General features: G+C 31.9%; 1 protein-coding gene across 5 annotated transcripts; it reads right to left on the bottom strand.

The window, feature by feature from the left end:
* Window positions 1-3,876: 3,876 nt before the first annotated feature.
* Window positions 3,877-19,287, bottom strand: LOC127727051 (dynein light chain Tctex-type 5-like). Of its 5 annotated transcripts, XM_052234462.1 has the most exons (3): window positions 12,592-12,715; window positions 10,869-10,905; window positions 3,877-4,874 (listed from the first exon to the last, which is right to left on the bottom strand). In XM_052234462.1, the coding sequence occupies exon 3, from the start codon at window positions 4,854-4,856 to the stop codon at window positions 4,242-4,244; it is 615 nt and encodes a 204-aa protein (XP_052090422.1). In that variant the 5' UTR covers window positions 4,857-4,874; window positions 10,869-10,905; window positions 12,592-12,715; the 3' UTR covers window positions 3,877-4,241. The 5 variants fall into 5 exon arrangements, with proteins under 5 accessions (XP_052090422.1, XP_052090424.1, XP_052090425.1 ...); XM_052234464.1 differs by lacking the exons at window positions 10,869-10,905; window positions 12,592-12,715 and adding an exon at window positions 19,184-19,287; XM_052234465.1 differs by lacking the exons at window positions 10,869-10,905; window positions 12,592-12,715 and adding an exon at window positions 18,998-19,082.
* Window positions 19,288-20,176: the final 889 nt, after the last annotated feature.

The raw sequence follows: 20,176 nt of genomic DNA, 5'->3' as shown, positions 1-20,176 counted from the left end.
GTTATTCTATGTAGAAGTTCCTGAGAAACGTGGGAAGAAAATACGTGTTGGTCGAACAGTCGGACAAGGTGATTGCAATATAAGCCCACATAACTAAATGTGTATTCTTTTCGAATGGTTTTTGGGATGTATAAATACACATCCAAGTTAATTTTCTTTTTAGAGATTGCTTTATCTATATATAACATAATACATATTTATTATAAGGTTAAATCCTAACGATCCTACTGCCAGTCTATACTTTTATTTTGGCATTGCACAAGTCATGTCTTCTTTGAATGTCCATGGGATTTGTTTTAACTGATTTTAGTCTCTGATGCATGATTTGTTATTGATAATTGTTTTTGGCGTTTAACTAGCTTTCAGTAACTGCGAGTACTCTCAAATCGTACTTTCGTGATAATTTGACCTGTTGACACAATTTGTAATGCATTTCTGTTATTCAAAGTTTACTTATTTCGTGTTGTATCTCGTCTCACTATTTTTAATATGCACCACCTTTGATAAGTATTTAGTATGACGATAAATTTTCATTTTTGTACTCGTAATCTGAACAACAAATTTATTAATTTTGTAATAAATGTTTACTTCCGTACTCCTAACAACAAAATTATTATATTTAAATTTACCTGTGCACGTTGTTTTATTTAACGCCATTATTTTTCCAGGTAAGAGTTGTTTTATAGACACTCGTCCTACATCTTTTTTATTATTACCTGTAACGTCTATATTATATAGGCACCTACGTTTCAATATTGTATTCAACTTATTCGTTCAGTGTATGTTTACTTGTTTTTGTTTAAAAGGTCTTTTTGGTCGAGTTAAGCCATTTCAATTGATATTTATAGTGTCTTTTTATGTTGTAATGTTACACTAATGTCTCAGGTTAGGGTGAAGGTTGGCGCCTGTTAAAACGTTTAAACCCGCTGAATTTTTATGCACCCGTCCTAAGTCAGGAGCCGGTTGTTCAGTGGTTGTCGTTTGTTGGTGTGGTTCATAGGTGTTTCTCGTTTGTCGTTTTTTATATAGATTAGACCGTTGGTTTTCCTGTTTGAGTTTTTTACACTAGTCATTTTGGGGCCCTCTATAGCTTGCTGTTCGGTGTGAGCCAAGGCTCCGTGTTGAAGGCCGTACTTTGACCTATAATTTTTATACATTGTGACTTGGATGGAGAGTTGTCTCATTGGCACTCATACCACATCTTCTTATTTATATATACTCACTCTATGAGTGTGGTCTACAAAAGTTTTTTTTTCTGAAATTTTCTTATTTTAAATGTCTGTTATTGCAATAACAATAGATCTATCACCTGTTAATACAGATCGTTACATGCGCAAACGAGTCATTATTGAGATTGAAAATACCAAAAATATGCATATAATTATAAGGAGATGTGGTATGATTGACAATGAGAGAACTATCCACCAGAGTTCAAATGAAGTAGATGAAAGTTATTATAGGCCAACGTACGGCCTTCAACAATGAAAAAGCCCATGAAGTAAAGACGGCTATAAAAGTCTCCGACATGAAAAATGTGAAACCATTATAATGTATGAATTTTTTGCAGGCATCTAGAAATAAGAGATTAAAGAAGGTCTGTGGGTTTTTTTTTCACAAAATATCTTACGACAATAATTAATCATATATATATACTGAAATAGTCATGAGTTACGGAGTATTTTGTATCATAAGATTTTTTTTGAAATGAGTCGCTGAAGTTTTGAATTGTGGAGTCTTTACTTTTAATCAAAATAGAAGCAGGTCTGGTTGTTGATGAATATATATATATATAAGATAAGAGTAAATTTTGACTTATTCTAGTCCACCACTTCCGAAAATTGTTCAACTCAATTATTCCCTGAGACTAAGCAATGTTTATCAGTAGTTGCAATAGTGATTGACAGATGACTACAACACTAGTCTATAAGGAGACAATTGCACTTTCCATAGTTCGCTATTATAAGATAGGTATTTCAAACAGAAGCAATCGTTCTCCCTTTATCGCCACCTTCACAATGTATACGGAACATTGGGAACTGTCCGACTGCTGTTACCTAGTTGCTAAAGAGAACATAGCCCCCTGTAATTAAACGTTAAAAGAATATCTTCAAAAATTCTCGACAAGAGGCTTTATAATGTGATATCTCATTTGGCTAGTTCGATTTTTATTATGCGTTCAGAGTCAACCTTATATTTTCAACGTTGATCATTGTCAAGTGTTCGAGTTTTGCGTTTGTTTGACTTAATCTTTACAAAAGTCAGATTAATAAAACAAGATATATATTGTTATTCGTATATTCAGTGCCATGACGGTTTCCAAAATATTCGTACGTGGTCACTTGGGTTATTGAAACCATGTAACAATAAATGCCTAGATGTAACAGTGGGCTTTATATATATATATTGTGACTCTATGGCCTAACATGATGTTAATATTATACAAGATAGCATCTGTAACTTTTACTGGATCGATTAACACATTCAAATATTAAAATACCATATTCTACCCTACTACACAGTTTTAGTCGAGATATATTGTACAAGTAGTCTCCACGAGTGACTGGGAAATAGAAATATGGTCACTTTGGTTTGGCAGTAAAACCTTTACCAAAGATGGTTGTCTGTTTGGCTGTGCGGGATTTATAAATACGCAACCACGTCCGGTCAGATTGGGGTCGTTAAATCTGATACCTCGTATAGAGGTAGTGCCACGCTATGCACGTTACTAAGAAACCTTGCATCAACTCTTCGATGGTTCCGTAGGTGGCCTGTTGTTGAGCAAATTTGGCCTGTTGTTGAGCAAATTTCTGTTCATATTCCGTACTACGGAATGGTCTTCAATCTTTAATTCTATGTTAGCTATATAGGCATATTGAAATCGTTTAATAACATTAATAATACCAACGGTAATATCATTATTCACGGACGTAGTAATAGGTATTTTTAGCTTGTGTTTATCAATATCCGATCAACACGGACAGTGCAAGTCTGTTCTTAGCATAAGAGGAATCTGTAACTCGGGCAGCCTGTATTTCATTTAAAATAGTATATCAAGTTTAGATATCTAGTACAAATGTACTGAATGAAGAGATGAAAACTTATTGCATCAAACTTTATCAACTACTGGGAAATTAAATCACCTTTACGTCTAATATCTGAACATCAGAAATTGTACTTTGAATTCTTAAATTGTTTAAATTTGCACACCTTGTTCCATTATAAATGGCACACACACGGATATTAATCAAAGTCATGGGGCGACATGTTATAAACCAATCCATATACCTTGATCTATTCATTCCAATGAAGCGAGGATATTGTACCTGTAAGTTTAGTAATGATGAGGCAATTTCCTCTTTTGGACTTTTTTCGTTAATACTATAATCAATTGACGCAGTCATCAACGTAACTAACTGTTGAATTATATGCAAGTCTGTTGCGTTCAGACAACTTGCAGGTGAAGTTTTTTAAGGGCTGCCAAAATGCCCATTAATTGCTTCGAATACAATTTCTTACCTGGTAACAATGTGCATTATTAACATGGAAAATGTTCTACTTACGAAAAGGAAAAATCTTGAATATATTTTAAAGTTGATATATGGCTTAAAATGAAATACAACCTTATGATAATTTCATACTTGAGAATTTGAGTGCGTCTGTAAAGCAATCTTAAGTTTGCAAAATTGACTTTAATATTTCAGTATTCAAACATGGTATATGTAATGGATTAGCATACAGCCTTTATTGAACACACATAAATCAAATATTGGATACAAACGTTTTGAATTCGTAAAACTCGTAATTTTATGAAATTTAATTTGTCACGTTTACGTGCACCAGGGTTTTAAATCGTACTTTGTTTGTCCAAGACCTATAAACTATAAAACTATTTAATAGACGATTCATTGTAAACAATGCATTTATTGACATATGTTATGGACTTAATATATACTGCTATGCATATCAATGTTTAGTGTTTTATTAGCAAGAACTGTCTGGAACGTCGATATTACTAATTTCTAGTCTGAATTATTTTCACTTTCAGCAATTAAATACTTGGACGGAATAAAAAAAACATGTCACAATATGTATTTGTTCATTTAACTATATATCCATAATTCCTAATAATATCCTTACATTTACGGTTATATAACCAATGAACAAACACAACCGGAGTGCATTTAAAACATGTGTCAGTATTATTCAAAAGAAACTTTAATTCTCTAAACCGCCTTCGATGTTTACTCAAAGTAAGTTGCAAACATTGTGGCTACAGCAAACAAAGACCCTTTGGAATAAACGGACTCTGCATAATTGTCTGTTTCTTTATTCCATAAACAACGGCTAGAATAATGAAGTCCTTGATTGCTGTTTTGTCCAATCATAACATTACAGACTAGTTTGTATCTAGGATATCCCAATTCTTTCACACGTTTTTTAATTACATCCGACAATTCTTGAGAATGTTTCGCACATAATTTCTGATCGTAAACTTCGCCGTCCAAATAAGATGACAAAACACCAGTCATCATTTTTTGAACCGATTCTGCGTTAAATTTCTCCGATTGTTCAGGTTCAAGTCTGTAGGTATTTTGTATTTTGACTGGTATTACAAGTTTGGCGCCTAATGAAGTTCCTGAGATACTCGTTCTAGAAACCTGAGACATGCGTCTTCCAGAAGCGCCATACTGTACACTTGGTCGTGGTTCCAACCTTGAGTAACGCCGAAGACTTGGACCACTTATTGAAGGCCCTATTCCGTCACTTCCGTCCCTGTGAGCTGTGGACAATTTACGCGATTTAGGAATATCATCGCTCTGATGCTGCTTTAGTGCCTCGACAGTCAAACTAGCCATTTTCCAATTCTATCCGATCTGAAAAATACAAAAATATTACCTTCTATAAACACCAGTTCCACTGCATTGAACACCTTTGAGCTTAATATATTAATGTTTGACTTTGTACAATAATCATTCAGAATCAGGACAGAGAACCCATCCAGAATATACAACAAACACCATTGGTCTTCCTCCGACCGCAGTAAAACCCTTGCTAAAGTGGGGCGTCCGTTTGGCTGTGCGGGATGTACAAATTTGCAGCCACGTCCGGTCAGAATGGGAACGTTAAATCCGATGCCTCGTGTAAAGAGAGTGCCACGCTCTTTGCACGTTAAGAACCCTTGCAACAACTCTTTGAGGGGTCCGTAGTTGACCTGTTGCAAGGCTAAATTTCTGTCCCTATCCAATATACCCTCGTTTCCCGTGGCAGTCTAAATTTCTCCGACCTTAATCCCGGAAGCCCCTATTACAGAACCTACCTATTGTATTTATTGTTAATTTGTTCTCATCCTGAATATGCATGAAATATTTGCCACTGGACGTTAAGCAACCAACAATCAATCAATCAATCAATGCAACAAACAACTGATTTCACACTCTATACAGTCATTTCAAATTTATATTGTACCTTATTTTTGTTTTTGTAGTTCATACATTCTTACATGTTTTCGTCATCATTAAATGTTCTTGTGTTGGTAGTTGTATTGGGGGAGGATATAATATTGTTATATCTCGAGTCCAAGCCCTTTTGCTTCTCTTTCAAATAAAATGTTTAAACTAAACACCTTTACAGGTTGGTTATAACACAAAAGTATGTTTATAACAATTTAACCCAATTATACAGTTATATAAAAAATAATTGGATTATACTGTTACTAATATACATGCAAATTCAATAGAAGTCATTTAAGATTAAAGGAAAGTTGTAATACATTGCTGAATTTAGGAGAGAGAGAGAGAGAGAGAGAAAGGTCTTGCAAATCCAGTAGGCCTTTTACAGATTTTTTTCAGAGCTTTTTTAATATCTAAAATATGGGGCTTAACGGAAACGAAGATAACGTGCACTTGAGATTACACAAGTAAAAATTGTCGAAATATGAAGTATGAATAGCAATAACAACTACCTACATATGTACGAGAATGTAAAACGTTTTGTTGATCAACTATGAGTTTTAAGTGTTGTACAAATAAATATTTAGAATCGTCTTAATATATAAAAGAATGATAAATTCGAAACATTAAATTGGAAATCGTTTAACGATAAATCATAAAACCCGAATGGCACACAAAAGATCTTTATTTTGTAACTGATATAGCGATCAGTGGAGATTAATACGTAGTCTTTTTATTGTGAAAAGGAATCGTAACTTCCTCTTCATATAATAAGTATAAGAATGCTTACTTTTGTTAGAGTTTTGTTAAGTGAAAAGAAACCATTTATCTGAAAATGACCTTTTACAAGGGTTTTAGTACGTTTCTCTACATGACACACCAAAATTATCCTAAATTTCAATCAAAACGACAAAGGACGATCCTAAGCTAACTCCACATGATAATGAGTTTACATTCAAAGTGAGAAAACCAAATTAACAAGAAATAAAATTATCCACGTCAAAAAGTTGAATCTATAATGATTTAACTCTCTTGTGAGATGACTATAAATATTTGATATATTTCGGTCTATACAAACAATGTATAAAATTAAGTTTAAATTATACACGCATACATTAACAAGTCAGTGACTAGTGTTATATTGATCATGCTATTCTATACATAAACTCACATTAGATATTAATGAAGGGGAAAAATAAGAAACAATCACTATTTATGTATTTTATGATGGCAGGAATGTCGAAGGAGGACCCAAGACAAGTCAGAATTAAGTGGACACCACAAAGCGGACTAGCTCACACAATGCCACTAATTTTTAATGACTGCTCTGGATGATCATTGATATTTTTAACATATGCCTTATTATATAAACAGTTCTCTCTCTCCTAAAGTGAAACTCATTTTTCAAGTTGTAACAGGAAAGATCCATAGAGACAACTAGGATTTACAATTATCTTACAAAGTGTTTTTCTCGTCATTGGCAACAATTGAATAAAAATAAAACATCGAAAAGATCGATCAGTTCCGTTGTTTTACGTTGCAAATAGAATTGATTTTGTTTTTCTATATACTCTTTTTTGATAACCGAATGTAACGTTGTTTTTTCGGTACACATCAATCGTATGGTCTGTATCAAACTCGTATATCGCTTGCAGACATCAGCAAGGCACAATTATAATACGGGACAAGCTGCTCCGGGCACTTGTATTAACCTTAGTATTTACTTAGGAAACCAGCAGCAACATGAATTCATGAAATATATATTAACAAAAATAAGCAGTCGAAAAGCTAAATGACATATCCTTTCTCTCCCACTTTCAGGGGTAAAACTTAAGATAGAATATATTAACATCTATTAGGCTTTAAAGTACTATACACTTACTTATATTCGCAAGCGATTTATTTTCGCGACTTTCGGGATTAGAAAATAACGCGAATATGACAAACTACGATATTTTCTATAAGCACGCTAGAAAGTCGTAACCATAAATTTCAGCGAAATCGCATGAAAAATTATTATTAAGAAAAAAATATCCGCGAAAATAAGTTAGTTCACAGTATTCAAAGAAGCCAAGAGTTCAGTTTTTTTTTCTATCTTGATTTTAAATGTTTGAATTCTGTATTTTGCGTTAGTAATGTAATCGATTCGCTTTACAAAAAGTGGTTTGAGGTCATTTTAAAACTTTTTGTTTAAGAACTTCCTAGTGCTTACATATGAAAAGTTAAAGCATACTTTTAATATTGTTTATTCCAATGCATTTATTTGACATTGTTTTAATAAATCTATAATAAACCGTTGTTTTGATATTGAATTTAACAGGAAATAGACATAATTCTTTTATTTACGTTTCCAATCAAGAAAACCCAGATTTGTTTTCAATATTATAGTTTTATAAGTTCAAGCTGTTACGTGCTTCTATAATGTTTTTATGGTACAACATAAATTTCAGTTGGAGTTAACTGTTAACTTAATTGAAAAGAAAGGCTATGATGTAACATTTCATGACACAAAATCGCTACGCGCAAATGAAAAAAAAAAAGCCGCTTTTAATCATAAAAAGAAATGTGGTATGATTGCCAATGAGACAACTCTCATCAAAGACACAATGATGCCCTTAACATGAATCAAACACTCTTGTCAGGAATCAAACGAGCAGCATAAGATGTATAGCGTCAAATTTATGAATGTCTCATTTGTCTTACTTTCTATTAACTGAGGCGATCAGTAGTAAGTATGTAAATATGAGATGGAGGACTTATAGTATGGAGGATATGATACTAGAATTCCGATTTTTTTTTTATAGATGTTGATTATACAAGCAGATCACACAATTCTGTCATGGCCGCGTAAGTGTGGGATAGACACGTCAAAGACGAGACTTTTCGTGTTAACTTGATCGATTTCTTTGCATTATCGTATTAAAAATTTGCTTTTAATGCCCAAAAAAAAAGTTAATTATTTTTACGCAAAATTATGACTGGCAAATTGTGTGCCTCGTACTGATCCTATTGCAAGATTTTTTTATTTGTTTTCAAAATGCAGGTAAAATTAAAGAAAATAGCTTTTTGCTATTTGCCTCTACAAGAACTGGAAAATACTCTATTAAAATCATTAAACTGTAGAAAGGTATATAATAGTAAGCAAAATTCATCTCTTCAGCAAAAATAAAGTGGTTACTAAGAAACAAGAAAACCACAACTTTTGCATTACATTTACGACACAGAAGAATCAAGCAAGAATTGTGCAACCAAAAGATGTGTGCACAACTTTGACTATTGTCAAAAAACGATGTTAGCACAGTCCATATAGAACGAAGAAATGTGAAAGCAGTGACGTTGCGCACGATGTTGGTACTACTTAGCGTTTCACGACGTTCCTCAAAATAAGGCGATATCGACGATTTCAAAGAAAGTTTCAGGCGTTCAAGCATATTATTGATGATGTCAATTTACTGTTGTGAATTTGGTAACCGATTTCGGTTTGTCTGAAAAAATGCATAAATTTACAAATAAAACTCAAAGTGGTCGTATAGATTATTTTTTAATGAAATTCATTTACAGGAGTTGTCAGTCTTTCCAGGCCATAATTGATAATTTTCCTTTCGGCAGCAGTTCGCATTAACGAATCCGATACAATAATGTCCAAATTTACACAGATTTATTTTTAATATAAATTAGATTTTGAATTCATATTCTATTTTTTTGCATATTTATTCCTTTTGTTGCATTTCTTCCCGTTTCCGTTTCCTTTCTATATTTTATCATTTCCCGATGCTTTCTTTGTCGCAAAATATTTAGGAAGTTAAACATTCGGGACTCATGTTTTAAATTTTCTCATTTCCGTATATTTGTGGCATATCTTTGTTTGTTATAATTGCCAGCAATGGGTTTTCTCTATTTTATTTTATTAACAAAAAAATATACATGTTACTTTTGACGATTTAAAACTTGCAGATAGACAATGTTCCTTATATAAAACAAATATGCTATAAAAAAAAAAACCCTAAGATCCCGATATTTTTTTTATATCGATCTCATTTGGTCAACATTTGAATTTAAACTTAAACTATTCCTTTCTCATACATTGGTTGTATTGTAATTTATACATGTATTTTTATTTTCATTCGAATTAAACTGGAAACAAATAATTACGATATAAAATTAAAAACCAGAGCATGACATCAATTACGTTTTGCGAACGTTGGGACAAAACGGCTATACTTTTTGAAACGATCTAAAAACCTTGTTGCCTAACGAAAAAATATTAAACACTATATTGTTTAAGAAGAAAAACAGAAAAACCTTTACCGCCAAGTTTTTTTTTTTATGATCTAACTATGCTTATTTGATAGACAGCTGGTTAAAACCTCAATTTTAAAGAAAATACAGCGTTTTTTTCGTTGGGACAAGATGGCTATACTTTTTGAAGTCATTGCAATAGAAACTATACGCATGGTTTCCGGCAAAAAAATATCATGAACCAGGAGAAAAGTAAAAAAACTTTCAAAATATAATAAATATTTTTTCTCTCAGCTTTTTCAATTTCACGGTATAAATGCGCAAACCCGAAATATACTTACTTTGCATACGGTTGGACATTTTTCAGACCGTTTACAAAAATAACATTTTCCGGATAACGGTTTCAGTGATATTGATTTTGCTTTAACACGCGAATAATTATAACAATAGCAATATTATTGTGAAGTTCTACGATGATCAGAGAAAAAATACCGTAGGAGAGAAACGGAACTCTGATCTTTTGTATACAAAATGAAACGTTGGACATTACGTTTTTGCGTAAAAATGTGATAATTAAGTGTTATAATTCCTGGTATTTCAAATTTCGGTTCCTTTTTTCTTTAATTTCAAGTCTAATGGAATGAATTCAATCAGAAATCACTATATTTTTATCGATCTGACCAGTCTACGTATTTATTTTTATGCTAATCTATAGCAAAATGGAATTGGTACCAACATCGTGCGCAACGTCAGTGAGAGCTAGTGCACTTGCTGAATGGCAACCGTTATTTCCCCAAAGTTTACCAGCATTCGCATTCTACTGAACTTTTTATATTTCACTGCTTGAAAATAATCTGTCATTGTCTGCATGATATTGAAAGTAAAGCTAGGATACGGAAGAATATTAAAAATATGATAAACAGTATCAAGAATAGCCGTCATAAATCTGACAGACAACGAACATGTATTATATAACATAAAACTATTCCTCTTCGACTGCAACAACACTACACATATTGTGTTGCATAGTCACCAAAGAGAAGAAGAAAACTTCGATATTTTATTCAAATTTGCAAACTTATTGGTTATTGCTTTTGATTGAAAATTTTACATCTGCTAGTAATTCGATATATGTTAAAACTTTGTAAACTGAGAACTGATAAGAATTAAAATGCCTACCTGCCGTTATTACATGTATCTTCTCCAGGTATTTTACCTTAAATGATGGGTTAGCACTTTAAACATACAAAGTGATTATAGGTTTAATAAAATCAAATAAATGTTTAAACTGTCAACATAACTAGCCCGGGTAACCACACATCTCAACAAACATACAAATTATCATGTCTGCTTACACACATTTATTAACTCAATTATTCAAAATCTTATCCATAGTCTGATCACTATAAGATTAGATAAATGTTTTTCTCAAACGTACAAAAAATATGTCAAGGAAAACGACCGTCTTTTGTTCTTAGAGTAAACATAATTTTATTTATAAATTATCGTCATATTGTTTTGAAATTTTACACTTGAATTTTGTCAAGTAAACAGGCTGATTGAATATTAAAAACGTCGATTGTCAATTTAAATTTTAAGTACAAATAAAGTTAAAAATAAAAGTTATTTGATAGAGTTAATGCCCAAAATTAAAAGTCAATTTTGTATATGAAGTCATTCCGATTCTATTTTGACGGATTTTTTCCAACGGAAATAATTTTATACAAAAGTTACAATAATCGTTATTCGATAGATTTAAATCCAAATAAAAATTAAATTTTATCAATATATATAAGTTCAGACTATGTTTAAATGGGTTTTTTTTCCATGGAAATCATTTTATGTTGTTTTAAAACGTTATTTAAATTCTGAGCTTACCTATTCAAAAAAGTAACAGAAAGCTCTCCTTGTTTTCCCACTCAACAGTGAGAAGGAACGTCAGTGCTCCTTCAGTATTGAAATTGAAGTGTTTAATCGATAATCATTCGCAAGTCAATTGACAATGTTTGGTGTATCATGTCCGAAGCAGAATTCGAAATGTATTCAACATAGTTTGCAGTAAACGATGCATATAGTGTGTTTCTTTTGAAATATACTAAATGTTATTAAATTCTAATCACAGACGTCAAGAAATACTATTTTTTAGTTTTTTAAAACGTACTTTTACTTTTATATCAATGGAAAGACGTATTAGTATTTGTATCTTTAATGATCCCGAACTTTCAATATTGTGAAAGATTATGATGTAATATATTTTCCTATCGTCGCTTTTTGAAAAAAAAACCCTGATATTTCTTATACAAGTACATATTGAATATAACGCTATAAACAAGTTTAATGTTGTTACAGATAATACCAATTTGGTGGAGAATAACGAATGACAGAATTTATAGATGGCAACTCATAGTTCATTAATGTTATTTATTGACAACTCTGCATATTAACCTTTAAAAACATTTAACAATTTTTATCAATTAATATCAAAGTATAAAAAAGAAAATGTGGTATGATTGCCAATGTGACAACTCTCCACAAGAGACCAAATGACACAGAAATTAACAACAAAGTGTACATTTTGGAATTTGGTTTCATTTAAAAAATCATTGCCGGGACCTTTTTTAGCCGACTATACGATGGCCTGTAATTGCTTACTACCACTCCATTTTAACTCTTCTGGATAGTTTTCTCATTGGCAATCATACCACATCTCCTCATTTTTATACTAGCATAAAAAAATAAGACAAGAGATAAAATTTGTTTAAAATGTGTGTTCACGGTCCAAATATATGGTTTTCAACAACAAAATAAATGATCAAGATAAGATTTAAAAAAAAAAAACATGTACCACAAGAAAATTACTCTAATTTATCATGGGAATATTTATTTACGTAATGATTCCTACCTTCTCATATGTACACGTAAGCTTGATCCAGCTGGGTATTATTCTAATACAGAGATAACTGAAAACTTATTTAAACCTTAAAGTGAATCTTTATATTTAAAAGTAACCTTAAAAGGTTAACGATACAAACTGGTTGACAATACATCGGAACATTAACCAAAATTAAGCATGTCTGGACATCACAAATAATTAAAACAACCTTAAAATCAGTACAAATGATTTGATCTCACTTTGTAGATGAAAATGTTTTCAGATGCCCATTAATATTTGCGTCAATAAGAAACAGCCTTTTGTCCTAAAGAAAACATTAGTCATTTAAACTTTACCATTAAATAACTTCCGATTTCCCTGGTATAAGAATTAACGAAATTAAATATCAAACACGTTTTGACTTTTAATGTGAATTAACAATACAAAGTTTAATTGCTTTATTTATTTATTTCAGCCTCATATCTTTTAATCCCAAACAAAGTCAAAAGTTAGCGTTTATCTGATCATAAAGCAAATCTTTTAATGTCTTGTTATGGCCCGGAAGGACTTTTACACAGAAAGAGGTTGACGTTCATACCTTAAATAATAATGAAAACCCTTTTGTGTATTGTTTAGGCATGATACAACAACATGGCCATTTAAAATTATATGTTTATCGTAAGACCTTAACTTACAATAAAAACTATTATATTATGAACAAAACAAGACATATCCCAGTTATTCACATAAAAAGAAAATGATGAATAACGATTTGATGTTTTGAACATGTATTGTTTCTTATATTGATAACCTTGATGCCAAAGTTCTAGTTATCACTGATTTCCCGATACTATTAAATCTTGATGTTGACGTTTTGTATCGGACTTGTTTTTAAATATAAATCTTATAAAAAATCACACCGAATAAAATAAAAAAAGTTCAATCCCACTCTTTCAGATAACATTTGATGATTGACAAAAATTTTATACTGAAGTTTAAATTTTCTTTGATTTACTTTAACACATTTCTTTTGAAGCAATACTAAAAAAAAAACAACAAAAATACCGAACTCCAAGGAAAATTCAAAACAGAAAGTCCCTTACCAAATGGCAAAATCAAAAGCTCAAACACATCAAACGAATAGAAAACAACTGTCATATTCCTGACTTGGTACAGTCATTTCCTTATGTAGAAAATGGTGGATTAAACTTGGTTTTATAGTTAGACAAACCTCTCACTTGTATGACAGTCGCATAAAATTCCATTATGTTGACAACAATGTGTGAACAAAACAACCAGACATAATAGGTAAAAATGTCGAAAATAGGGGTACAACAGTCAACATTGTGTCATAATCTTAATCACTATAAAACAAACAAATATGTCAACAAAGAAAACAAAATGGCATACAGACAAAGCACATAAGCAAAAATGAATGACAAGAATACAAAAAATGACCATAGCACAATAACACAATGCTTTTTGCTTTTTTTATTTCAAAAAAGTTTAAAAAAAGCTTCATATTGTGTCGAACAGGTGATATTTTACAATCTCAATATCAATTATCGATTTATCAATTTATCGGGTTGTATTTGCGTATTTTGTATACTAGAAACAAGTGTTTTTCTTTGTTTCACCAGCAAACCGGAAGATGACTTGATAAGTTCGGATAAAACTTATCAACGTCGGTTCATTCATTATGACGTCGGTGATATGTCCGGGTCAAAGTTATTTTAAAAGTCCTGGTTCAACATATTTGACGTCACTAAGTCGTGATATGCAATTTTATTAAGAGCTGAGCAGAGTGATACAGACAATGGGACCAAAAACCGGCTGTGAACTCCTGTTCTCCGGAAAGGTATGCCGAGTCCCTGCCGACTGAAGGCATCCGTCATACTACTTGTTAAAAGTAAAATAACTGTTATGAGTCACTTTCAGTAATGTCACAATCGAAGAAACGAATACGGTATTGTGGTTACGGCAAGTGGAAACGAATACGGTATTGTGGTTACGACAAGTGGAAATGAAGATAACACTTTACAAATTTGGTGCGTCACAAGCGCATTTCTCCATTCTTCCTTCATTTTGAACGCTTTAGCCTAAACATATGAAAGCCAAGGGTTTATAAATATGTAAAACGTTAGGAGCTATATGACCAAAACGAAAATTAAACGAATAGCCAAAATCATCTAAAATATACTTTGACTGAGGAAGTTACATGTCATTCGGCTATTTCATGTCGTTGGGTTGCTTCCCATTGACGTTTACCTCACAAGTATTTTTGATCAGATGTTTAAACAATCGCTGTATCTTAACGGTTTCATTGTGAAGTTTGATTACTCCAAATCGCTTTTTATTTGTTTATATTGAATTTAAGACTTGTTTTCCAATCAGATATTAGAATTTGTTTTAAAAAATATATAACAGTGTTATATATCTAAATTAAAACTATTGATATTAAAAATGTATTGCTGTACATATGAGTGTTTGTATAGACTAAATAATACCAAGGTACAATATTTCCATATAACTGTTAAGTAAATACAATCTAGCTAAAACAGTAAATCATATCTACATATAGGAGGACATTATGGTTTATATCTATAGGGTCTGGGTGGGTTTTACAAAATAAATAGATTGATTGTTGATTGATTAACGTCCTGTGGCAAATATTCAATGCATGTTCAGGACGAGAACAAATTAACAATAAATACAATAGATAGGTCCTGTAAAAGATCCCGTGCGGGATGAAAGGTCGTGTAATTTGGACTGAGACAGGAAAATGAGGGTATATTGGATAGGGACAGCAACTTTGCCTTGCAACAGGTCACTTACGGACCATTAAAAGAGTTGTAGCAATGATTCTGAACGTGCAGAGAATGTGGCACTCTCTCTACACCTACACGAGGCATCGGATTTAACGGCCCTATTCTGACCACCGGACGTGGCTGCGTGATTTTACATCCCACACAGCCAGACGGACGCCCCACTTTGGCAAGGGTTTAACTTCCGGTCGGAAGAAGACTAAGAGTAACCTTTTTTCTGTTCGCCGGTCATCATTGGGGGAGAATAATAGGTCAAAACTACAGAAAAGTTGACAAAACAAATAAAGAAAAGACAAAAATATATAAAAAAATAAAGAATAGAGATTAATGGGTTTCTTAGATATAAGAATAAGAAACTATTGAGCAAAATTTATACAGAACAGAGAAAAATTGCATTAAAAGTTAAAGAATACAGAAACGAAGACCCCTCCCCTCCCCCATTCAGACCCTCATGCATTAGACAGCAATACATATAGCTTATGTACTATGATAGAGAGATTATATTAAATTATTGCTGAATTAAGGGATAACAAAAGTGCACAATTTAGTGCTAAAATCTCTTTTGACTTTCTTTTCTCATTCTCCGGCAGAAAGCACGAAATAAATATATAGGTTGCCCTTAATTATAGAGCGTTAAAGCGATACAAAATTTAATAACGTAAAAGCATTTAACATGAACAACAGAATAGATCGAAGTATTCATCACTACATATGATTATAAATCTAGTTGTAACACAAATTTGTTATTACATAAATTTAGATACTAGTATATATGAAACTATATTGTATTTGTGAACGTAAACTATAATATCAAAATGATTCCAGTAAATTCAAAAGGTACCAAACAGATGATACTAGTAGTATAGATTTATAAACAACAGTTCTATGCAATAGACTAGGAGGTCTAACAAAAGGAATACACAACTATTAAAAACAGAAAGAGAACATTTAAAAAAAAATGCAGTCAAGGGCAACCTTTTTTTAATAAAAGATATCTGATTAATTACCACCATTATCATTTTTAAAATATATAAAGGTAGATATAATATTCATTTATATAGAGACCATGGTACAGATTCTCCTTATAAAAATTTACCTCGTTAATTTTACAATTGGTTGTAAAATATAGTTCACTTCACAAGAAGTTCTTTTCTGTGTCTAAGATTATCTGATAATTGTAAATTTCAAGGTTGGAAAAAAATTACATGTTATCACGATGTTCAATTGTATTTTGAGATTGTATGAGCCTATACGTTTTATAAAGTATAGATTATTCATTTTATCGATTTATTAGATTCATGTTTACGAACTTAACATTTTTATTAATGAACAAATTTAACTGACGGAAATTAGAACCTACGAGAACGTATTAAAAGTTGAACATAAATGCAATCTTCAAAGACATTGAATTCTTTACGAACAATCTGTTAAATGATTTATAAAAATGTAGACGATAAGCAACAAATGTAAGGTTAATGGTGGATAGTTGTCTTAGTGGCAATGATATGATACCACAGCTTATTCTTTTTAAGTTTTCCTATCGAAGATCGGTGGTTCTCTCCGGGCACTCCAGCTTCCTCCAAAAATAAAAACTGACCGCCACAAAATAGCACAATAGTGCTGAAAGTGGTGTTAAACACCTATTAATCAATCAATTAATTATTCCCTTTAAAACGATAAGCAACAACGGCCGTTCTTTGTAAATTCGTTGATTTGATAAGTTAAATTCTTTAAAGAGGTAAAGATAATAAAGGTTTGGTGTATTTTCAGTGACCTCCCGCTTCACTCTTAGGTTGCTTAGACTTTGTTTCACGAAAAAAATATGTTATTATTTATACAGCTGCTCATGACACTATCGATTTTATCTTACATACCCTTACTTTCATACTATAAAAAGCAAGTCGGTTATCTTTTGTTTTGTTATACTGACAACGGATTGCCCTCCCTTCTATTTATTTTTTCAGGATAACTCGAAATGGATTAACGAGGACACTTCCAAGTGTAAAGTGTGAACTCTTCACATCTGTATATTAACAGTAGTTGAAGAAAACATATCAACTCGAGGTAGTTGGTACCAGGCATAGAAGCAGGTGTAGATCATCATAAGGAAGATTTATTCGTACCCATCAAATATAACACCTTAATATTCTATTTCATTCTAATCATTAAAAAGTGATACGTAAGAATACTGCGATAGATATTGTTATTCTGAAATTTGTCTCGTGCATATGATTCTAAAATTCTCACAGTTACTAGTAATTAACTGTTCAAGGGATTATGTCAACATAATTTCTTTCTCTGAACTGAATAATCAGGCTACATTTATTGAGAAGAACGTGTATTCAAGCTTTTCAGCTCCTACACCTGATTTGGCTGTTTCCAAGACGACCTGTAGCAATATTTCTGAGGTGTTCCATTTTCACACTTGATTGTACTCATTATCGATACGTTAAAAATGGATTTGACTTGAGTGCAATGGGACGGATACCACGTGAGGAGTAATGCATATGTACCTTCCCGGGAATATATATCACTCTCGGTTTTGATCAGAGATAAATTGGCCAAGCATCCTTTAAAAAAAAGCATTGCTCGTTTATTTTGATTATTTGTATTATTTCAGTGATCATCTTTTGTATTGTCTTTTTTGTATAGTCATGTAACTATTAGTTAGTTGTGACTTTAAAAAGGTTACTTTACAAATACAGGTGTTATTTCGAAATAGCTTACCTGCAGTATCTTGATTTTTCCAGTTTATCAAGATATAATTACATTACACGTAAGTTTCATAAAAATCCGTACTTTTGATTGGCTGAAAGCAATCGTGAGGCATACCAACATCAAATTGTATTTCTCAAAAAAAAATCAACGTTCATGACACCACGTGCTTTTCATGACAACTCCCCCCCCCCAGTTTTTGGTAGGGTTCGTGTTGCTCAGTTTTTAGTTTTCTATGTTGTGTTTTGTGTACTATTGTTTGTCTGTTGGTTTTTTTCTTTTTTAGCCATGGCGTTGTCAGTTTATTTTCGATCAACTCTTTTACACCCCAATATAATTACAAAAAGAAGCATTCAATTCTAAAAAAAAATGACATATTAAACTGGGCGCAGAATATTTCAACGAAAAAGTTAAAACTACTAGTGGAAATTTCAGCGCAGAGATTATAGCCCATTTTAGCGCCGGATTAATCTGTTCACCTGTATTTTCGGTGGCCCATTTTAGCGAAAACTTACTTGGTTTACTCACCATACTAAAACCGTGAACAGTACTTTTTGCTGGCTTAATGGGCTTAATGGTTACGTTGCATGCATTTAAAATTTGGTAAATTATGGAAATAAATGTCGTTGAACAAACAGAAGAAATGAAAGTGCAATATGTTGCTAATTTTACCCGGCCATTTACTTTTTCTGGATACTTTCATCAAATTATAAACAACAACATATCCGATTATTTTTTCTCTCGCTATCCTATCAATGCGCTAAAATGTCCTCCGTCGTTTAGGCTATGACGCTAGGATAATAATACATTTCGTATAAAAAGTTTAGATTGCAAGGTAATGTCCAACGACTTTTCCATTTTATTAGTGAATGAAAGCAGTATTCTGAAAAACTTACCGAATTGAAATGGAATGGAACACTATGAACGTCTATATCCTTTTTGACCTTTGTGCAACTTAAAAAAAAGATGGAAACAATCTATTTCGCGACTCGAGTGTTTCCATAAAACGATAAATCAATGCTTGTTCTGTTCTAAGTCAATTTATTGTTAGTAATATTATTTTCTATCAATATCAAACATACTTGAGATTCATTAAGTGTGTCTTCAAAACAGCTAAATATAAAATCAGATGATATGAGCCGTGCATAACTTTCCTATTGAATTCAACTTCATTCTCCAATCTAATAGTCATACTATGAATTAATGTTGAGTTTTCTCTTTAACAAAGGACTCAATTAAAAGTCAGCTTAGTTGAAAGTAATCATTAGCGTCATTATTACTTTATTGGCTTTGTAGGTGTAAATAAAACATGTTGATTTTTGGTTAGAAAGTAATGAACCGAACAAACATCGCATAAATCAATTTTTTCCTGTGAATACTAATACGATCAAAACATTGTTTGCTATTTTCGAAAGTAAATGAAAATTAATTAAACTTTTGAGGGATTATTACCAATAGCGTTCAGGAGAATCACTTCAACGTCTATCTCATATTAGTTTAAGATAAATAGGAACATTCTACGTCATTTGGTCTCTGTGGAAAGTTGTCTCATTTGCAATGAAATCTTCTTAGCTTTATAGTAAAATATTATGCAAATATATAGTTCATACATTGGTTAATTGATAATTGAATGTATATCAATATGGAAGTAAATAATTTCATTGTCGTTTTAATGAATGTCATGATGAAATTTACTTCCCAATATGTTTCAATCGCCATTAGAAACCCAATTCACAATACTCAAATCTTAAAAGCTTGTTCTACGTTCTCTATTTTTAGATTTCGTGTTTTCATAGTCTTGTCTCATCTTCAAAGTTTTTGTGCTTTTTACAGAGGATGACCTTGAGGTCATTCCGCTGTATTGCTATCGCCTAAATTTCCATTATGCAAATTAGTTTTGGGATTTCAACCGATCTATAAAAATTATAGATCCGCGGTCATTACAAGGGAAAAAAGTGCATTTTTATACCTGCGATTCCGTTCTCCGTTCGTACGATGTTTCATCAAAAAATGGAATCATTTCAGTTGTTGATTTGGTACTGAAAATTTGACTGAATTATCTTCTTATTAAATAC

Source organism: Mytilus californianus, unplaced genomic scaffold (assembly GCF_021869535.1).
Source record: "Mytilus californianus isolate M0D057914Y unplaced genomic scaffold, xbMytCali1.0.p SCAF_19, whole genome shotgun sequence".
NCBI classification, from domain to species: Eukaryota; Metazoa; Mollusca; class Bivalvia; order Mytilida; family Mytilidae; genus Mytilus; species Mytilus californianus.
This window is presented reverse-complemented; position numbering and strand designations above follow the sequence as displayed.